This window comes from Nannobrachium achirus, assembly GCF_963921795.1.
Source record: "Nannobrachium achirus genome assembly, chromosome: 6".
Classification (NCBI taxonomy): Eukaryota; Metazoa; Chordata; class Actinopteri; order Myctophiformes; family Myctophidae; genus Nannobrachium; species Nannobrachium achirus.
This window is the reverse complement of record NC_137815.1, coordinates 66,470,280-66,493,399: the sequence shown is the minus strand read 5'-3', so window position 1 is coordinate 66,493,399 and position 23,120 is coordinate 66,470,280. Positions and strand designations below refer to the sequence as shown.

The following is a 23,120-nucleotide window of genomic DNA, read 5'->3' as shown; positions in this document are numbered from 1 at the left end:
CTTTGCGAGGAAGCTTTTACTGTGCTCACGTGTAGAGATGGACATCGGTATCGGCCGGTATCGAAAATCGGCCGGTATTATATAAAATCGGCCTCAATCGGTGACCGGCCGGTCCTAACGTAATTTCCGGTTTTCCGCCGATCAAAAATGACACGCATTCGCAGTACGCAACATGTGGCTCAACGCGCGCTGACCAAAACAAAGCAGCAGCGAAGCTAACGCTAACAGACTCATGAAGAAAACATGTCGCAGATTTGGACTTATTTCACTGTGTGCCAGGATGATCCAAAACTCGCTCTTTGCATTGATATTACCCGTTCGCTCAAATAAATAACTCCATCTCATTACAGTACATCTGAACAAAAGCAACGATGCGAGCTGAACGGGGCTATAGTGTTCCGTCTATCTCTCTCGCTCTCTCTCCCCGTCCCTCCCTCCCTCCACACACACTCTGACTCTCACACCCACAACGAACAGCAGTGGTGGCTGGCTGCGTGAGTTTAGTCGAAAACAGCTGATCTACAAGGCATACAAACTCACATCATGCTAAAGAATGGCCAGCTTAATGCACACGCTGTATGTGCTGAAGCACAGGGCACCATGCTATTCCCGCAAAGTGCTGAAATCTATAGCAAAGGCTGCCGAAGAAGCGCTAAAAATGTCCGTGAAGCGTCTATTTTATTTTCCGTGCGAATCGTCTATTTTACGTGCTATCAACAGTGATTTTCCGATGTTTCCTCCCTGTTGGTAGCCAGCCACACATATCCCAAATATTGCGCTACATAAATGCATGTAATCATGAGCAGCATGAGTGTCCACTGTAGCCTGCTTGTTTAGCGTCCTGTGCTAAGATAAACACTTCTCTGAGTCTGTCTGATCACCCAATGTTGCCAGGTTTTGTTTTTGAGAGAGAAACAAGCAACCAGGGGGGTTGCTTGTTGATACTAATGACAGTATAAAAACAGAAAGGATTGCCAAGCCAATTTCACCAGCATATTAATAACAATGATAATAATAATAGTTAAATAGCACCAGCTTTCATTTTTCAAGTACAAACATTGCACTAGATTGAGTTCAAGTTTTATTTTCTTAAGTTAACTCAGTGCTGCTTAAAAAATTGTTGATTGTGACATTGAAAGTCAACTATTCCAGTGTTTAACTGGGGTACTACGAGTACCCCTGGTGATACCCAGAGGTACTGCATGGGATACTGAAGAAATTACATGGTAGAATACCAGCCAACTGAGATGTGTTTTTGAATTTTGTTGATCAGTTGATGATTGGTTGTTGATTACTAGTTATTGACATGAAAACTGACTGAATCTTATTGTCAGTGTTGAAAATAAATCTGCTCAGGATGCACTGTTTGAAACTCACTCCATTTCTTATTTGTGATGTTATATTGTTGAACAGGGGTGTTATGCATATAGCCTACCATAGTTGTGGTTTTAATTGCAGTTATATAAGCAAAATGTTGTCTGGGAAAGGGAGTACTTGGATAAAAAAATCATGGAAAGGGTACTCAAGCCAAAAAATATATGGTGTATTGTATAATTATTGTTCTTTCTTAGATAGAAAATCGGTATCGGAAAAATCGGTATCGGCAGATCAGAATTTAATAAAACCGGAAATCGGAATCGGCCAAGAATTTTGCAATCGGTCCATCTCTACTCACGTGACATGCCATACTGTAAGAACAATTTTCCACCATTAGAATGGTAAACATTCTAAATGTTTGTTTGTTTGTTTGTTTGTTTTCATTCAACATTGTATAGCGTGATACCAATAACCGTTTCTGCAGTTTCACACAAGAATCATCCATGAGCCATTTGACGCAATCATTTCAGGCAATCCATTCTTTCCTCAAATACAGGTACAGTACCTGAGTAATGCAGACATTGACAACACTCTGCCTACCGTGTAAATAACACTCCCTGAGTACACACCGTGTGACATTCTAAAGGGAGTGTAGTGCGAGAGGAGACAAACAGACACCAGTTATCAAAGCTTACACAATGGCCATTTAAAGCACAAACAGCCAAGCGGAAACAAACACAAAGCCTATGATTAAAGATTCCCCGGGTGCCTCATTCCCTGTCCATTGCTAAAAGAAACATTGAGTGGTGACAATGGTAATGTCCATGGAGATGTTTACTACAAATGTGCTTGATTGAGAGTTTAAATTAGCACATTTGCCAACCATCTGTAGCACAAAATGAAGACACTGATGAGCAAATTTCTCTGGCAGTGATGCACTCGTTTCTTGAGGGGATGGACGGCCGTAGCCAAGAGGCCTTTTTGCCAGGAAGTATCTAGTGAGTCCAGGACTGGCTCATAAATGAAGACAGGGGAAGTGAATCAATGGCCATCATTATGCCCTAGAGAACAACAGCACACCAGCCTTTAATAGGTGAGGCACTTGTGCAGGCACATGCACACATAGACATCAAAGGGGGCTTGAGCCCCTGCCCTTTTATCCGTCTGTAAAAACTTCCCTCTCCAGACCATGAATACAGTTTTTACTAAGGTGAAAGAAATGCAAATGCCCTCTTTCCATGCCATACCTGAAGGCAGCATTCAAAAGCATTGCCTTGTCCAAACTCTCCTGAACTTGAATGCAGTATTTTTTGTTGAAAGAATTGCCGTTACGCCCCATCTCCAGTATTGACTTGATTATGCTTAGTTCAGTGTGGTATCACGCACCGAAAATAGCCGACCTCCAAGCTCACAACGCTTGGCAGCGCAACACGTTGTGATTTTTCATATTTCCACCCCTTTAGAAATGTCAGCCACTGCCTCTCTAACATTCAACTGTCTGCACGTCCCTGCACTTGTGTCCCAGTCTCTCCAGCGTGGCTTCTCAGAGACCAGCAGTGCAGTGAGTGTGAAGTATTTAAGTAAAAATAAAAAAATTAAACATAATAGTTGAACATTAATAAAAACCTGGCAGTCCATGTGGAAGTTAAGTTGTAAATATTGGTAGTTAGTACATGAACAGCAATACAACAAATGCATAGGACTATCAAAAACATAGGTAGACCACGCACCTAATCAGTAAAAATACTTTTCTAAAACCTAAAAAATGCTATCTAGCTTCATGTATGGTCATTGAGGGAAGGGAAGTGTTACAGTAGTGCTATGGGTTTAGGTGGAGTCTGAAGAGTGAGTCTTCAGTCCACGGCGGAAGCTATGGAGTGAGTCTGTTGTTCTAAGTGCGACAGAGAGTTTATTCCACAATTTGGGGGCCAGGAGGACAAATTGTCTAGGACGAGTGGATTTTTGTCCTGGGGTTCTTAGCGAAGGTTCTGTCAGGACATTATCAACCACAGTTCCAGGAGGATGAAGTAAAGAGGTACAGTATATAAACTCCAGACATAGAAAATGATCCAGGGTATTTTAACTCAAGTTGCCATCATCAACTGAAGAAGTTACAGACATTGGCCCTCGTTCAATGCATCATAAAAACCAGCGTAGATCCATCAGCATGACTCATCTCAAGACAGCTTATGAAATGTATAACTTGTATCCTCCCAGTCATAGCGAGAGAATGTTCAGGTGTAATAAACATGGCAGCTGAGAATCCATAATCTCAGAAACACTGTCCCTCCAGGCTATGGAGTGTTCTAACCAAACAGGCACAATGGATGGCGTATGGATCTACACTACACTACACTACACTACACTACACTTAGAGGTGGAAAATACTTAAGTAAAAGTACTCGAGTAATTACTCAAGAGTAGTTTTTTTGAGGATCTGTACTTTTAAAGTCACTAAATGCTCAACTTTTACTCTTACTTTTAAGTAATTTAAATAGTAAATAATGTGCGCATCCCTGGCCACATCTGAACAAGTTGTTCAGTATGAAACGAGTTAACAAGAAAAATGCTAACTATATAATGCAGTGTATGATGTGCCTTCCCTGGATGGTAGACATATCTGCTTACATGTTCTCATGATGAAATGTATGTTAACCACTTGAACCCCTATATCCCTATTCTGGGGGGAAGGTTCACTAAAAATAGCCAATCTACAAGCTCACAACGGGTCACGTTGTTACCTGTTGTGAGCTTGTAGATCTGCTATTTTTGGTGAAGAGCAAGAGAGTTGGCCTAAGAAGAATAAGAACTCATCAAGTACAGTGCAAAGCAGGTCTGTTGTACTAAGCATATAGGGTTTAAGTGGTTAAACTGAAGTGATATTGATGAATTCTAAATATTATCAAAGTATTCTGGGGCAACCACTTTGGGAAACCCTAGTTCATCATACTTAGAGGTCGCCTGATGAACATACTAAGTAGAATATCTACAAAGTCACGCCTCACAGCGTTGTGAGATTGTAGATTGTCATCAATTTGGAAAAACCTTTTTTTTTATATATATATATAATTTGGGGACCCCCCTGGGGTCCCGAACCACAGGTTCAGAACCACTGGTGTAGGTAGGTGTGCATTGACAATGAATCCACTCACCGTTGAAGCTGACATTGCGGATGTATTTAAGAAGCTTCTTCCCCCCAGCCAGTTCCATGTCAGGACAGATGCCAGAGTACTCGGGGCACATGTCTCTCTGCATGTTGTGGAGGGCGTGGGCCATGGCGTACACGGCATCGATCACAAACTGCACCTTGCCCTCCTGCTCATACTTGGAATCAATTCCAATCCTCTCCTGGCCTGAGAGAGAGAGAGAGAGAGAGAGAGAGAGGAGAGGGGGAGAACAATTGAGTCAATTGTCCTAGGCTAGTGGCCATATATTCAATTTTTTCGCATAAAAAAATACACATATTCAAAGATTTGCACACATTTTCACGACTTAAAAAAAAAATAGCAGATCTACAAGCTTGCAGTGCGGCGCTGTGAGCTTGTATATCTGCTATTTATCAATAGTTAAAGTATAAAATAATTAAGGCCCCTCCACCTTGGGCCCTGGTAACTCCCACTCCCCCTCCCCCCCTTGTGACGCCCCTGCATAGATTGTGCATTATATTCACCCATTCGCATACACATTCATACACCGATGGCAGAGGAAACCATGCAAGGCACCATCCTGCTCATCAGGAGCAATTAGGGGTTCAGTGTCTTGATCAAGGACACTTGGACAGTCGACACCAACTCTGGGGGAGCCCGGGATCGAACTGGGAACCCTACAGGGAACCCTCCTGTTCGGCAGCCAGCCTCTAGCCCTGAGCAACCACCACCCCGTCCAGTCCCTATTTTGTATGATTCCCATTTCATGTGTATCAACTCATAACCATCACCATACATATTAGATTACTTTCTAATTGCTGTGCAATACGAAATGACAGAGCCATCATTTAGAAGAGCTACACAATTACTGCAATACCGCCCTGCTTTCTTTCCTCGGAGAGCTGATGATGATTTACGGTTCTCCCAGAGCCAGAGGCAACCACACACAGTGAGATGAATTAACATGTCTTTGCCAGTGTCCTCATGTGGTCCAGCTCTGCTCCCAAAGAGCTTTACTGTAATACTAGAATAGGCTAGGGTTTGATTTGTAAAAACATGAGAGGCAGCCATAATAATCATATAGTCATAATCAAGGAGCTCCCTCTACTACTGTTTACATGATAGCTAACGGTAGCTGCGCTTTGGTCCCGTCCCCGACCGGATACGGAGACCTGATCAAACTGGATACGGAAATGCGACCGGAAGCACTTTCTCGCGGGCGATTAGAGCCCGATTCGCGATAAACAGCGATTATACTTTTACATGTTTTATAGCGATTAAAGCATATTAAATTATCTGGTTTATCGGGTCCGGCGGAGAGGAACATAGGGATTTTCTCTGGATTAACGGGTGAGGCAGTAAATTAGTTAATTTCATTAAGCGTCCTGTCAAGCTTGGTCAATTATGTGACCCTGGCCATACGTACAAACAGACACCAATTGACCAACGGGACAAACAGACAAAGCCAGATAACATTAGGTATCCTATAATATGTATCCTGACTTATATTAGACCAAAGCATAGCAGGTTATATACAGTATGTGTCCAGAAAACAGGAATATGAATATGATGACACTGCCACTGTAGGCTACGCCACTGAACAACTGAAACATCACAGTGCTTTTCACAGTGGTGACAATACTATCTAATGGTGTAATGACATTGACTCATAATCAGATTTGTGGCTCGGCAGAAGCGTGATGGAATGGAGTGCATATCACACTGCCAGGCTTATCGAGACACTTTAATAACCATGTTATCGCCCCCCTCTCATCTAATACACTGCATGTATCATTGCTTGTTCACCTTGGGAATTCGCTATGAATTCAAAGAGAGGTCAGCTTAGTTTCAGACACACTGCATAACATGCAGGGCTCAGATTCCAAATGAGAAAGAAAGATAAAGCATTGTGTGATGCTGTAGTAAGTGGCTTGCTCTTAAAGGGCAATTCCAGGCTCAACCATATTCCCCCTTATATATAACAAGAGACGAATCGACACGCTGTTAGATCCACCACTTGCAGTAATCCATGAGCAGACGATTGTGTTTACTTTCCACAGAGCTTAGGCGATTTTGTAGGTAGGTACGTAACTAATTAAGGTATTCTAGAAGCTTACTACGCCAGAAGCGTAAATTAACCGGGAATCGCCTAAGCTCTGTGGAAAGTAAACACAACCGTCTGCTCATAGATTACTGCAAGTGGTGGATCTAACAGCACATCGATCGACCTAACCTAACTCCACTTGAGCTAATTTTCCAGAAAATGAACATTTTGGAGTTAGGAGATTTAGGCCCGACAGCAGAGATATAAAATGCCTTTTCCTGCCAAAAGCTATGAATAAAATAAATTAGGTCATTACAAAGACTGAACATAAATAATGACATCCAGATAACAGTGCAAATGATAACATCAAATTATCAAGTAATATACGTACGTATGTGCATGGTGCAAAAATCAAATCTATCAAACAACGTATTAGACCTAAAAGCCAGAAACAGCACATGGTAAAAATCTATCTACATAATCTTGAAACAATTGACTTAATGATCCTTGAAGAATTTTCCTAACTGTCCTATCAGAACTTTCATTGAGAAAAGGGCTGTTTACAGTATAATCTGGCAATCTGTGATGGCCTGATGGAAATCACCACAATGTCACCATTGCTGCATTTTAGTATTTTCAGATGCTGATGCTGTCACTCATACAATGTTTTACTATTGGTTGGCAATCTAACAGAGTTAGAGGAGGGTCAGGATGTACAGTATACTGTATGTACTTCAGCAGCATCTTCTGCTATGGAGGAAAGCACACAAACCCAATGTAGACCAGTGTTGGGAAAGTTCACTTAAAACATGAACTAGTTCATTTCATAGTTCATATTCCACATTTTGAACTAAAGTTCATGGTTCCCCCAAATGAACAAACCATATATTTTATACTTTTGGCTATTCAAATGTATTTTTCTAGACGTTGCCGCAAGCTATTATTTGTCAAAAATATTGACACAGCCCATATAGAACCACACACAGCAATTATTTCATCCAACTTAACATTGAGGTGCCCACAATATTTAGGTGCCCAGTCGTCCTTCACCCTTATTGTGTTATAAGTTTCTAACCGTCACGCACATCTGCAAGTTTCTGTGTTGGTTAAAATAGCTGATCTACAAGCTCACGTCGTCTCGTGGATGCGATGCATTGTGAGCTTGCAGATCAGCTATTTTCGGCATGCAACACACGTCATTCGACAAAGTATACGACGAAGTATACGACGAAGTATACTCAGGCTTTACTTGGGAGACGACGTAACAAGGCTTAGACTCACACCCAGCTGCAGACAGCACCGCTCACAAATCAACGTTTGCGAGGTCTGTGAGTCTGCAGCTGGGTGCTGTTGGAGCATGTGAATGCAAAGAAAGACGAGAGGACAGACGACCACGGACCACCGCCGTTCACGGACGTCAGAATGAACGCGTTTGACAATAACGTTCATCAAGCGGAAACAAAGAATGCTCAGTTCACGTTCACCCAAAATATGAATGTGTTCATGAACGATCGTTCATTGAACGTGATCAGGTACAACACTAGTGAACATACAAACAGAGATGTCCGATGACCATTGACCAACCAAGCAGACTGAATATCACACTGGTGGCTTACAAAACCCTATATAATTTGTTGGCTGTAGTCCCCCAGGAGTAAATCCATCTGAGCGTGAAATGATCTCCAATGCAATGCAAACCCAAATGGATCCGTAAGGGTCCATTTGGTATACCGTAATACCGGTAGATAAACGGAGGATTTATTGTGCACTAATGAATAATGCCAACATGAAATGAACACGCAGTGCTGCGAAGAATGAAGGAAATAGAATAAATTATTCAGGACTGTGAGAGGCTGAAGTGAGAGCCTGAGGCTCAGCTCAGCTTTGTTTTGACATGAACCAACGCAGCCATGTGTGGAGCATGGAATGCACAAAAAAAGCTCAACCATGTCTCTGTGGCAATGTCTCTGTGCTCCAGATTTCCTTTTGATCCTCGCCAATATCCAAAAGGCCTTTCAAAGTTAATTAGCTACCATTGCTTCATATCGTCACTGTCGGGCACAACCTTGTATCTCCAAGTTTCAAAATTTTGAAAAAAAATTTTTATAAGTAAAGCCCCGCTTCATCACTAGAGACTGTTGCACAAAACTAGTGAAAATAGCTGATCTACAAGCACACAAGGCCTCACGGTGCGATGCGTTGTGTGCTTGTAAATCGGCTATTTTCACAAGTTTAAATATTTTTTAAAGTGATGAATACAACGAACGGTTTTGGACATACAAGGTTTCCACCCGAACAACGACGATATAAAATGAGAGATAGGGGGAGAGAGAGAGAGAGAGAGAGAGAGAGAGAGAGAGAGAGAGAATGGTAAGAGGGCAGATAAACAAAGAGTGAAGAGGAGCACAAGGTGTGTCGATGTGTTCGACTAAACGATTGTCACCATTCCGTGACTTGTAGACAACTTAAGCATTAGTCGCTTCGGGTCTCAGGGCCACTAATCACTTTGAGCTGTGTTCATTATGATCCCACCATCCGCCTCATCAAACCTGCCGGGCTCAAGACCAGAAAGGATAAGACGACTGGGGAAAAGAGTGAGATCAGACTGAGAGTTTTTTATTCACTTCGTTGGGTCTCTCTCTCTCTCTCTCTCTCTCTCTCTCTCTCTCTCTCTCACAGTATCTGCACGCTGTCTCTCGCGCACGTCGTTCCTTCTCCACAATGTTCATATGAACACCCTGCCCACCATCTCCCTGTAGATTTCTTTCTTTATCAGTATTTTCCTTTCCGTTTCATCTCAAATGATCTTTGTAATCTCTCTCCTTCCCATGCCTCTCTCTCTCTCTCTCTCTCTCTCTCTCTCTCTCTCTCTCTCTCTCATTGTCTTCTGTAGTATTACAGTTTTCTTTTATTGCTAAAACACGTTTTTCAAAACTGTACGTTTTTTTCAAAACTGCACCAACAAAACTCCAAACATCACACACAAATTGCTAAACCCTGGCATCCCTTTGCAAAACAACTCTTTGCCATCAAATCTCTTAACATGTTGAACTCGTGTTTTCATTTGGTAAACACAGCCATATTTTCACATGACACACACATACCATTCATTGAATAAACACAACTAAGCTTTTGGCTGAACTACCAAGCATGTACAGAACACTCAAGAGCAAAATTGAAAACACAATTATAGAAATGGAACACACCATATGAATGACAATGACTCTGGAGTATGACTGTTTCTCCTAGTCAAACATAAAACAGCACACAAATATGCATCCAACAAGTTTTATTGATTTACAGCATATTTAGGCATCATGCCTCTGGTCAAAGATGGGCACAAAATACAAACAAGTATTTTGAGAAGAAATCTAAATGGTCTACTTGGTCTAATACTGACCAGGATACCGCCACCAATATACTATCCTGGTGAATATCCTGGTATTTGTATCTTTGTATTTCAAATATAAATATTTATTTTATTTTGTGCCCATCTCTGCCTCCGGTTCCTGTCTGCACGTTCAGTTGTGCAACAACTGAACATTGTGTGAAGTGTTTACCCAACAGAGTGATGTGTAATTGACATCAGACCTGAAAGTGTAGAGATTTGAATAGTTGTGTGTTGTAGGTTGATACTTTGAGATTGTACGTGAGAAGTGTGTGCAAACCTAAAGATTGTGTGTTGTGTTTTGACAACAAGGTGACGTGAAATTGACATCAGAGTGTAAAGAAGGAAAGTCAGAGTCTAATATGATAAAGAAATCTAAAGTAGTAACAAATTGAGTCAAGCAATTGGGGACAGCAGTAAAGGTTGTGAAAATTGTAATTTTTGCTTTTTGTGTTTTAGCAATTAAAAAAAAAAAACGAATAAATAACAAAATAAAGCAATTTCTGGTTCCCACGGAGAGATCTATCTCGTCGTTGTCGGGTGAAAACCTTGTATGTCCAAAACCGTTCGTTTGTAGTCTATTATTTATTTAAAAATGATCTTAACTAGTGAAAATAGCAGATCTACAAGGTGCGAGGCGTTGTGTGCTTGTACAGCGGCAATCTTGTGTGGTGAAGCAGGGCTTTGCTTTACGAAAAAACATTCAAATTTGAAACTTGGGGATCCGAGGTTTCTGCCTGACAGTGACGATCTAACAATAGACTTATCCACACAACAGGAACTCCTGCTGTAAGTTGTTGCTGTTTACTTCATGAAATGTCACCAGTTCAAGTCTGGCTCTTGACCTGTGCTGCATGTTGTGCCTCCACTTTCCCTCTCACTGTGCATCCTGTTGCAGATGCACATGTACCCTGGTTGTGTATGTGTATGTAACAATGGCAGCACAATGTGTGTGTGTGTGTGTGTGTGTGTGTGTGTGTGTGTGTGTGTGTGTGTGTGTGTGTGTGTGTGTGTGTGTGTGTGTGTGTGTGTGTGTGTGTGTGTGTGTGTGTGGGAGCAGCATGCCTGGGAAGCAGAGATATGCATGCAGGCATGGAAACTAGATAGGCTTGCAGCGATTGACAGAAACTAAATGAGGTCAAAGACACTCTGAATACAGAGCTAACTCCCACATTCCCTCACTCTGTAACCATATTTGTGTGTGTGTGTGTGTGTGTGTGTGTGTGTGTGTGTGTGTGTGTGTGTGTGTGTGTGTGTGTGTGTGTGTGTGTGTGTGTGTGTGTGTGTGTGTGTGTGTGTGTGTGCCGTGCGGTGTGTGCGTGTGTTTGTATGTGTGTGCGCACACAGACGGTACAGTAAACTGTCAACATGCAGGATGAATGTTCATCTTTGTGCTTAATATGTGCCCACCGGAGCACCGACTGTCTTTCTCTATGCTGATAATAGACCTCAATATGCTCCTTACATATAAATCATATGTACGTGTAGGGCCAGACCCTATATGTGCACTGGAAGGTGGGCGGTGACGGCTCCTGTAGAGAAGTCATCGAGAAGTCATTTCTTGAATGCATAGAGCCGCAGTGCAGCTGCCTTTGTGGAGCTTTGGTATGGTCTTCGGTTGGTGTGGCATTAGTTTTACCCCATTTAGACCGGAGTCTAAAATGCCTTCTAAATCATAAGGTCGCAGTTTACCATGAGAAACGTCACAGCTTGTCCGTGTCCGTGTAGACGTGTACACATTTTTACGGTCTATGGGTTTGCCGCTCTGACATCAGGCTCTGATGTCACTGTGATGTCAGGGGAACCACTCTACCAGAATGGGTTTGCCGCTCTGACATCACACTCTTTGGCCACACCCATCAGTTCATTAAGTATGCCTGGTTGTCAGGTGGGTGATGACCCGGCTGAAGTTAGCCACACCCACAGTGTTGGGTGAATGGTAAAAGGGGAGGGGGTGATTATGATGTCATTTTATCTGTGTTTTTGGATCGGCACTTTTGACCCACAAGGTGTCAGCCTCCAGGAAGAAACAAAACCCCAAATACAAAGGGAATATGTAATTGCTCATAACAACCATACCAGGGTCTAATGAAGCACTGCCATCCTCCTTGACACATGACAACCAGAAAAAGTACAAAACTATGGCACCGCCTCTTTAAATCCTTAACTCCAACTTTAACTTTTCCAACCTCAGCAGGTGTGGGGCTATAAGCAGAAAGCTAGATAATTCAATCAAATCAAAAGTTTTGCTTCCTGTCAAACCCATCAAGAAGAAATGTGTGGCATCATGACATGTATGTCATGACCCATAAAGAAGAGGGTGGTAGACAGTGCTCCTGTAAATTATTTATGTGTCCTAAAAAAAAGCAACAAAGAAGAATACAAATGGAAGTGGCATTGTGACAAACCAGGGATGAATGAAATTAGGAGTAGTGAACGGATCATTTCGTTCACGTTCACGGTAATGATCCGTTCAAATGATTCGTTCAAATGATTCGTTCATAGTCATAGCGCGATCGTCCCGTGAAAAACACAATCGCGGGAGCGTTTTTATTACGTCGCGAGTACAGCCCGCCGTCGCGTCCTGTCTGCCGGCCGGGGCTATTAGGGGGACGGGCGGGGGTGTGAACGAAAGTGTGAACGACCCATTTCAGGGATTTGAACGAATCGTTCACGAGTCATGCTAATGATTCGAATCTTATGAACGAATCACTCATGAACGACACATCACTAATTAGGAGTGACTAGGGAGACATACTATTAGTATTGCTTCCAATTAATAATTAGCATTATAAAAACTGAAGCTGGAAAACTAGCCAAGCGGCTAATAGCGTGATGTCTGTTGCATCGCAAATCAGAGCTCAGACATGGAACCAAATACGCCAAACACTTGTTTCAATAATGTACAATTCTAGGTGGTGAGAGATAGTTGAGATACTGGGATATGTTCACTGTGCAGTAGCTCTGTATCACTCATACTGTACCACCGCCTGTCTAACGCCACTGGAAAAATACTTTTGCCTAAATATGAATTTCATATTTAGTTTTGAAATCATGTCTATCTAGATAAGTACATTCTCATCCTATTTAGAAAATGACAGACGATTGTATTTCTGCTGAGTGTGTCAGAGGTGCATGTGATACATGTGTCAATCTTATGGCAGTTTGAAAATAAGTTACTATTGTTCAGTCTGAGCTTTTATCAGCAGTGGAGCAGACACTGCTATCTTAGCTAGTTAGTGTGATATCGAGGGATATTATTTTGTTGAGTGGCATTAATTAATATGTTTATAACATGTTTATCATACTGCATATGATTTCGGACTACCCAAGAGGATAGATTGCCTATATAATATTTTGGAAGTATTTTGTCAGGTACATGAGTATCTTAGTGGTGTAGTGTGTCTTGTACACCAGGCCCATTGCAAGATGCTGTACTCTGTCAGCTACCGGCGTGAGCCAATCCCACGCTTAGAGAGTGATTAGCGGTAGGTAAGGTGAGCCTGAGATGGAAGGTTAAGCAGGAGTGTAGATGTGAATGAATACGTGTGCAGACACTTATTAATAACCATAACAGCACAAATAGTTCCAATTCTGGGGTCATGTAATACACCCAGGCTTTTGTGAGGGAATGTGGAGGTTTGCTCAAATGAATACCAAATATCTATTAAAGCATGCAATTTCACAACTGGTGTTCACACAAAAGCCTGGGTGTATTACATGACCCCAGAATTGGAACTATTTGTGCCGTTATGGTTAACACTTATTCATTCACATCTACACTCCGGGTACACATTTCCATTCCTAAACCTGCCATTCCTACGGAGGCAGTGACCACCTAAACCAAACCATAACCCTAACCCTAACCTCAGTAGGAATGTCAATAGGTAAGAATGGCAGGTTTAGGAATGGAGAACTGCCCCCCACTCATTGTAATTGTCCCGGATTCTCATGACTCATATTGTCCTTCTATATTTGTATTTTAACTGACACCGGTCTTTCAGTATACGGGTAACAGAGCCGTGATGCCAAATATGCTTAAATAATTATGCTCTTTATATTATTCTCAATAAATATGTATTTAATCCAAGAGTTGTCTTTCTTGTGTCTTAATCCTTGTCTTAATCCTTTATGTATTGTGTAAATTGTCTTGTTGCTCAAATGTTTGATACAAATAAGAATGCCTTGCCTTCTAATGAATATGTTGACCTTCAATTTGTGATTAGTTATTTCATCATGTTTATATTTTACTCTGTTTGGTTGATTTCCTTTACAAATGCAGGATGTAGACCCATGCACATTTATTATTGAACACCGGAATACACAGAACAGTCACGTGCACACAGACATCAAAGGGGGCTTGAGCCCCTGCCCTTTTAAAAAGTGCCCTCTCCACACCAAGAATGCAGTTTTCACTTTGGTGACCTCTTTCCATGCCATACCTGAAGGCAGCATTCAAGAGAATTGTCTTGTCCAAACTCTCCTGAACTTGAATGCAGCATCTTATGTTGAAAGAATTCCCCTCTCTGTGTCCTCTCTGTGTGCCCTCTGCAGTACTCACTTAATTATGCTTGGTTTAGTGTGGTATCGAGTACCGAAAATAGCCGACCTCCAAGCTCACAACGTGTCGCGGCGCGACGCGTTGTGAGCTTGGAGGTCTGCTATTTTCGATATTTTCACCAAAAGGCCCTTTTAGAAATTTCAGCCCCTGCCTCTCTAACATTCTCTGCAGGTCCCTGCCGGAAGAACTGGCTAATTTGCAGTCTGACCGTGTGAGTCATGAGTGGGCTGAGCTCGCTATGTGGTCTTTTGTTTATGATGTTGTTCCCACTGAAGTGGGAGATTACTACAAAACACGTATTTAGTTAAGTTTTAAGTTAATCCTTCCACGTCATTCGAAATTGCAGAAAATTGCATCACTATTTATTCTGCCGAAGGAAGGACCACCACCAACAAGAGGGATTGCATGACGGCCCCTGCACATAGCAGTGTAGTCCATAACTACTGTGTGTTGCCATTGATACAGGAATTGTGAAACTGTGCGCAGGGGTGTCACACCAAATTCTGGGCCCTGGGTACAAGGATTCACTCACATCTTGTGCTTTAACTATTGAAAAATAGCAGATCTACAAGCTCACAGCGCAGCACCGAGTGCCGCGCTGCGAGCTTGTAGATCTGCTATTTTTGAAAAATCTTAAAAATGTGTGCAGAGTCTGAATATTTAAAATCCTTCTAAGGTTTTTTGAAAAACCTATGTTTCTATGTCAGTGGTGCTCAAAGCTTTTCATGTGAAGGACCCCCAAAATGATATGTATTTGGCCACGGACCCCCCATCTCAAAATATTTAGTTCAAGGGACCCCCCAGAAGCAAAATTTTAGTTACAAAATGTTAGCTTAGAAAATACATATATTCAAATATTTGCACACAACTTTTCAAATAGCAGATCTACAAGCTCACAGCGAGCGCGGCATTCAGTGCTGCGCTGTGAGCTTGTATATCTGCCATTTTTCAATAGCTAAAGTACAAAATAATTTAGGCCCCTCCATCTTGGGCCCTAGTAACTCAGTCTCACTCACTCCCCCCCCCCCCCCCTTGTGACGCCCCTGGATACAGGAATTGTGAAACTGTGAGAGCAAGCATATTGTTCTCTGGTTCTCTGTTGAGCTATTAGCCTACAGTACAACAAGCTCCCTTGCACTATTTCTCACATAACTGGAACTTTCAACACTGATTGCTATGTTTCGGGTTGCCTCTTTATGATTCCCTCTAAAACCCTCCACACGTTGCAGGTCAGCAAAACCACTGTTTTATTTCTATAAGTATACATCGGGAATATTTCTTCTTCTTATATCTGTCTTCCCCCCACACTCTCGCACGCACGCGCACACACACACACACACACACACACACACACACACACACACACACACACACACACACACACACACACACACACACACACACACACACACACACACACACACACACAAAAGTCTTTGCATATCTCCATCATCATCCATCACTAGTACACATAAAGTGGGACCCCCCTCTAGACCCTGTGAGCATAATGTTATCCCAACACCAGTGGTTCTGAAGGGACCTCAGCATTAACCTTATCCCAACAGCAGAGCTTTCTCCTGTCACTGCCCCTGGCTAGAGATGTGTATACATTATCCTCATACTGTACTAACTGCTGGCTAGAGGCAAATAGCAACCAAGACCACACTGGTGGGGGGGGCTATTCAGAGCCGTTTCTGGGCCCATGGGGGCCCTAAGCATGATTCTGCTATGGGGCCTTCCTGCGGGCGCGAGCGTAGCGAGCGCCCGCGAAAAAATAATAGGCCTAGAAAAAATTATCGTTTTTTAATCCATTTTATAATGGAAATATATATATATATATATATATATATATATATATATAAAGTATATATAAATGAAAAAATAAAAATGACAACAACAGGCAATGTATTTTTGCTATGTTTGATTTGTTCTTTTCTTATTTAAAAACTTCCCCATAGGGGTGCTGGAACACCTGCATCACCCCTAGTTCCCATGCTGTTCCCACGCTCCTGCACAGTGGCCACTGTGCCAAAACATCACATTCACTTTCTCTTTCAGCGGTGTGGAGATGCACGGAAGCAAAGAAAGTCACCACAGTTTGATTTGATCATTGCTTTAGTCAATTATGAAGGGATTTTAAAAATTAAAGCGTCTCCATATTGCTTGGGAAGTCTACTTCGCAGAGAAACCTTTGCGATTCGCTAATCGCGGTTTGAAAACGATTAACCATGCAGCACTAGTTCTTTTCTGCTGAGGAGGGGCGGTGGGGGGCCTTTTTGGTCGGCGGGGCCCTACGCAGAGTGCGTAGTCTGAGTATACGGCCCGCCGGCGCTGGGGCTATTTACGTACAGCATCGCCATCCTGTCTCTTCTGCCACTCTCCAGCATTCATTCTTGTTTTCAGGGACGTGCAGAGAATGTTAGAGGCAGGGGCTGAAATTTCTAAAAGGGCCTTTTGGTGAAAAATAGACACGTTGTGAGCTTGGAGGTCAGCTATTTTCATAGCATAATCATAATCAAGTCAATACTGGTTATGTGGCGTAACAGCATGGATTTCTACACAGAGAGGGAAATTCTTTCAACATAAGACGCAGCATTCAAGTTCAGGAGAATTTGGACAAGGCAATTCTCCTGAATGCTGCCTTCAGGTATGGCATGGAAAGGAGGGCATTTGCATTTATTTCACCATAGTAAAAACTGCATTCATGGTCTGGAAAAGGCAGTTTTTACAGATAGATAAAAGGGCAGGGGCTCAAGCCCCCTTTGATGTCTATGTGTGCACGTGCCTGCTTGTTTTGCATCTGATTTTAGCCAAGTTAGGACCAAAAAATGTGTATAGCATATTCATTTTGCCCCAGAAGGGCAGAATGGTGATCACCCTGTACCTGGCAAATAGGTGCAGGGATATTGTACTCCCTGTACCTGGCAAATACTTGATATGAATTTTAAATTAAGAGCAGATAGCAGGCAGAAACAGTCTTACTCCCCATTGGCTTTAATTTGGCCTCTCCAGCCGTAGCATTGATGTCCAGGAAACAAATGGACGGATCAATGTGCCAGGTTGTAAATAAATTGTTTTTTTGGATAGCAGGCTAAAGACACAAAGCTGCCATAGTTATGAGAGAATTTGCCATGCTATTCCACAACTCTAGAGCTGCATCCAGGCAGAGGCTTATACAGTACATACCAGAGACAATACCATAGACTGTAAAAAATATGGACGGTGGGAAGCCATTGGTTTCTATGCTGCCAAAATGAAGCTTCATTGTAGAAATCAACGTTCATTGGTAGAAATGGTACCATCTCGAATGCTATTGGCTGCCAACGGTCACGTGCAGCTGCAGGGATACATGGGACATTGTCTTGAGATTGCTGAAAATAAAGCTCACGAAGAAGAATCATCACAACTCTATGATCACAAGCCCCTCCTACAGCAAACCCTGCTTTAACATCAAATATAACATAAATTGGACCATATTTTCACAAAACGCATATCATGGTGATTGAAACGAGGCTTTAAACTAGTGACAGGAACCATAAAGTACTTATGACAATGTTTATTAATCTAAGACAATCATCAAAATTGTACTAAGTACAGTACTTAAGCAATATGTTGCTGTTGTTTCTACATTCAAAACAAAAAGTTCTGTTTTATGCCAAATCCAACCGTGCAGGTCGCCAACTAAAAGTACAGAATTCAAAATGTACTTGAGTAAAAGTATGTAAGTAAGTACACCACTGACTTTCTGGATGGATGGGACGATAAGCAATATTATCGTTTATCGTAATAAAAACACTCACGATAATCGTATCGTGGAGATTTAATTTATCGTGATATCGTCCTCCGTCACGCACTGGGATCAATTCACCTTTTATTTGCTGAGCTCGATATCCGGTACCACTTAAACCCTCTATAATTGGTAAAAGGTACTTATAATATACGTACTTTATAAAGACTTTTTTTCACTCTATCAAATAATAATGATAATGGATTTTCTTTTGCCACAATAATCGTGATATGAAATGTTCTAATCGTCCCATCCCTATTGTACAGTACACAGACATGTGGTATATCTCAGTCCCAGATGTCACCGCCTGCAGGGCTGCCACCTTTCCCTTCTCTCTCCACCAATCACACGTATCAGTTAGTCTCATACAGGAGGAGCTTGTGGATATACAGAGATTATATATGAGGTGTAATCACCTACATTCACCTCAGGTACAGTAGCACCAATAAATCAACACATAATTATAACCATATAGCTCACATAAATGAGTCAAACATAAAGGAAATTGTTCTTTCCAGAAGCAGTCCAAACTGCAGCCATATTGGACTCACACAATAAACTCTTTACTAATAAACTAATTTGTATTTCTCTATGTTAAACTGTACAGTGTCTCATATGTTTGATACAATACAGTAACTGACAGCCGATGTAATAAGCACATAAATACACTATAATCAAACAGCCATCAAAAGGATATTCCAGCTTTCCAAATGAAAAAATCAATGCATCGATGCAGTTACTGTATCGTTACAGGCCTACCCCAGGGCAATAAAATGCACAAAGCCACTCAACATGACTAACTGCTCATTGCAAAGTCATAATTGTGGCCAAGCCACTTCTGATCACATCAAGAGAATGATATGATAGTCATTCTGTATTTTGTGGCTGCTTTAATATTACTTAACGGTAGGTTAAGGTTTAGTTTAAAGTCTTCTTTCAATTACCATGATATGCATTTTTGGAAATTATGGTCCCATTACATTTAAAATGTGTGATTAAGTATGGTAGGCCTCTAGGTTTTCTATTATTTTCTCTCACTATCTCTGCCTCTTCTGTAATCTTGTCAACTAGTAAGACGCCTTAGGGTGACAAGCGACCTCGCCCTAAAGGACGAGGTCGCGCCACAGTGATGTGGACATCAGGGTTTTGTTCCCCAGGCATCACAGGGATCTCCATATCTCCATATATGGCCATAAAAGGGATTTGTTCCCCCTGGCATCACAGGGATCTCTCTAACAGGGCATCATTAATATTGATGACATCAGGGAACTCCATATATGGGCTTAAAAGGGATTCTGTTAGTGTGACATCACAGTGAAGCCTAACCTGACTTTCGCCAGATGGTGACAGCATTGCGTTGCATTGCTTACCATCTGGGCTCGCTCCGGCAGAACCGATGTAAGGGGCGGGCCATTTTTTCAAATTCTATAGCAGGTGATTGGATATGGCCGTCTCTCTGTCACAGTCTGGGAGTGCCAACTCCAACCACTCATATTGGCCTGTCTGCATGACGTTGCACCCAGAATCTGCCTCCTGGGTTTCCACGTGGTCTGCAATCAGACTCTATTGGCTCAGAGCTGCTCAGAGCCCGCCCATAGCTGCCGCTGATTGGTCCGGCCCGGGACTTTACGAGTGTTATCAACTCTCCCGGACCGAGCCCAGATGGTAAAGCAATGCAACGCAATGCTGCCATCATCTGGCGAAAGTCAGGTTAAGTGAAGCCAGAGCGTCATGTCAGAGCGGCAAACCCCCCTGACATCACAGTGACATCAGAGCATGATGACATCATGATGACACATTTTTACGGTCTATGGGTTTGCCCATAGAAAAATGTGTACACGTCTACACGGACATGGACAAGCTGTGACATTTCTCATGGTAAACTGCGACTTTTGGTCGCAATAATGCTAGACTAACTTTGATTGGTCTGGAGCCTTTTGGATTCCCACCTCTCTTCACCCCTCTAAAGCCTATGCATATCACCTGCTACACACAGCACCTACAACAAACAGTACAGCGGCTACAACACCTCCGCAAAAGGCATGAATCAAGCCTTGACTACAAGAACAAGGTTTCGCTCTCTTTCCAGCTGCTGTTAAAACAGAGTTAATGGCCTGGTAACATTTTGTTGAGGGAGGACAAAAAACACTGTTTCCATCCCAGTAGGCCACAGCTCTTTCCCAAATATAACAAACAAGAAAGAACCGTGCCTCGATCTCTGTTCGTCATCTGACTAGTAGTAAGACATCCCGACTTTCACCCAGCGGTTTTAAGAGGCTTGTGAGAGCTGCAGTACAGACAGCTTGTCTGGACCCCCCCCCCCCCCCCCCCCCCTCTTGTTTGACTCATTAGAGGTTGTCTCAAGGCTTAAACTAGTCAGCCTGACAGCAAGTGTCACCACCATGACGCCTGCTGCATTGAGAGCACAGAGTGAATCAATCATACCGGGTATCCACACACTGTGGAAATGGGTTCATTATTATTGTTGTGAATCAGTGGTGGATTTCGGTCCTGGGCGAATGGGCAGCCCATGCACATTGTTTACTTTGTGAGATCTATGGTCTATTTCCATACAGTATGCCATATTTTTGTCTGTACTAGGATTCTCTGCTTCACCGTGTCAATCAGGGCTTTGTGTAGCTCTGGTCCAGAGCGTCAGCTGCACTGACGCTCTGACAGACTGCTGGCTAAAAGACTAGACCAGGATTTCTTTGCCCCTACGACGGCTCAACTTCAGTCAAAATAAACTAAACTACTTCACTTCTCACCAAACCAAAGGTAGTTTTGCGTTGTTGAAAGTCTATTCTCCATGGTGGGAAACCTCTAAGCACCCACCCACTCTGTAAAATACATTATTTTTGTCATGAAATCAAACGCACCCACCTCGAGCCACCCAGCGGCCACCGCAGACACAACCCGGAAATAAGCGGAGGTCGAGTTAGATCCAGTTGGATGCGTTTTATTTCATGACAAAAATAATGTATTTTACAGAGCGGGTGGGGTGCTGAGAGTTTTCCCACCGCAGAGAATAGACTTTCAACAATGCAAAACTACCTTTGGTTTGGTGGGTAGTGAAGTAGTTTAGTTTATTTTGACTGAAGTTGAGCCGTCATAGGGGCAAAGAAATCCTGGTCTAGTCTTTTAGCCAGCAGTCTGTCTGCTCTGGACCAGAACTAGGCTTTGTGGACAAATGCAACTGAAGGCCTGGCTCTAAGAGGCTCAGAAGAGCTGAGGTGAGCAATTTTCTTTGAGGTGAAGAATTATACAACAGGCAGGAAGTCAGGTTGGAGAAATATGCAGTTAGGCAGTTACAGTAGCATGAAGATGAGAAACCAGACTGCACTCTGTCCAGGTGCCAACTTGTGCCTTGTGCACTCGTGGCCATGCATGGCCTACTTGTGCGCCAGCAGAGCGTGCAAGCGCTCATTGGCTGTTGATGGTGACGTCACCAAGGCTGTTCGGTGCTGTCTCTATGTGTGTGGGTAGGCAAGTCGGCACAAGTTGGCCGAGGTGCCAACTTGTGCCTTGTTATCTATCTATCAGGTCACACTTGTTGGTGACGTCACCGAGAATGCAGCTTTGGTGACGTCACCATCAACAGCCAATGAGGGACTAACATTCCTGGTGACGTCACCAACAGCAAGTGTGACCTGGTACATATACTGTATATACACAGAGGACGAAACAGAAACACCGAACGCAGTTCTTGCACACTCTGCTGCATGGCGCAAGTAATAAAAGAGAATTTTCATTTCCAAGGGGTGGTTTAAAATAAATGGCTCCGGACAAGATTGGTTAGATCAGACCAATGCTGGGCACTGATTGGTTCCCCAATTCTTTGGGGGACGGAAATGGATTCACAATTGAGTGGGGCCAGACCCACATTCGCCAAGAGCAAGTTTATAATTTTTTTGCCCAGGCGGATTGGTCTGGTTCCAAGCTAGGAGAGGAGAGGATGAAACCAGAGAAGATGCAGAGAAGGGAGAAGAGATAGGAGAGGAGGAGGGCAGCAGAATACAAAAAGTAAATAAATAAAACTAAATTAGAGAGAATGAAGTAAAGAATATGTTATTTTGTGCCTTTAATCAATGCTCCCTGTAGAGTGTGTTCATTAAGGTGCAACCGCTAATTGCACTGCTCTATCGATTGTACACAGAAGAGACATGAGCTTCTGTTTACAACTGCAAATGTGGCTGTACTTTACACACAGGCCAAGACTGTAAGTCAATGGACAAGATTATACGTAAAGTCGATGTGCAATAATAGTGTTCATTAGGCATTTGAAATGAATGTAATCTCTATCTCAGGGGTCTTAAACGTTTTCAGGCCAAGGACCCCTTAGTTGAGAGAGAGATGAAGCAGGGACCCCCACAACCTTTTCAGAACCTAGTTTCATTGTTCGACAGCACAATTATCAATGTATTTTCATGTCAATTTGTCTTTTCAGATACAGTATGTAACCACTTGAACTGTCAATACTTAATAAAGTTGACCTTTCACTATGTACTTAGTCTGCTCTTTTTCCCATCTACACCAAACCTCTTTGCCAAAATAGCAGATCTACAAGCTTGTAGATCGGCTATTTTTGGCTAAAGTTCTCAGAATAAGGACACTAGGGTTCACTTGGTTAATATAAAAAAGGAGAACAAAGTTTTGGAGGACCCCCTGTAGTAACTCTGAGGACCCCCTGGGGTCCCGGACCCCCTGTTGAAGACCCTCGCTCTATCTGTCTGTCTGTCTACACACACACGCGCGCGCACACTTACACGCACAGACACGCACAGACGCACACACACGCACACGCACACACACACACACACACACACACACACACACACACACACACACACACACACACACACACACACACACACACA

The 23,120-nt window shown here is 42.7% G+C and overlaps 1 protein-coding gene across 1 annotated transcript in view; it reads right to left on the bottom strand.

Annotated features, from left to right (window-relative positions):
- The window catches only part of LOC308287454 (metabotropic glutamate receptor 7-like), a gene marked incomplete at both ends in the record, with an annotated part of 249,076 nt that overhangs the window by 118,907 nt on the left and 107,049 nt on the right, over positions 1-23,120 (bottom strand). Inside the window, one exon of the mRNA XM_080728627.1 lies at positions 4,470-4,665. Coding sequence (XP_080584753.1) covers positions 4,470-4,665 — 196 coding nt within the window. The remainder of the gene's footprint in view (positions 1-4,469; positions 4,666-23,120) is intronic.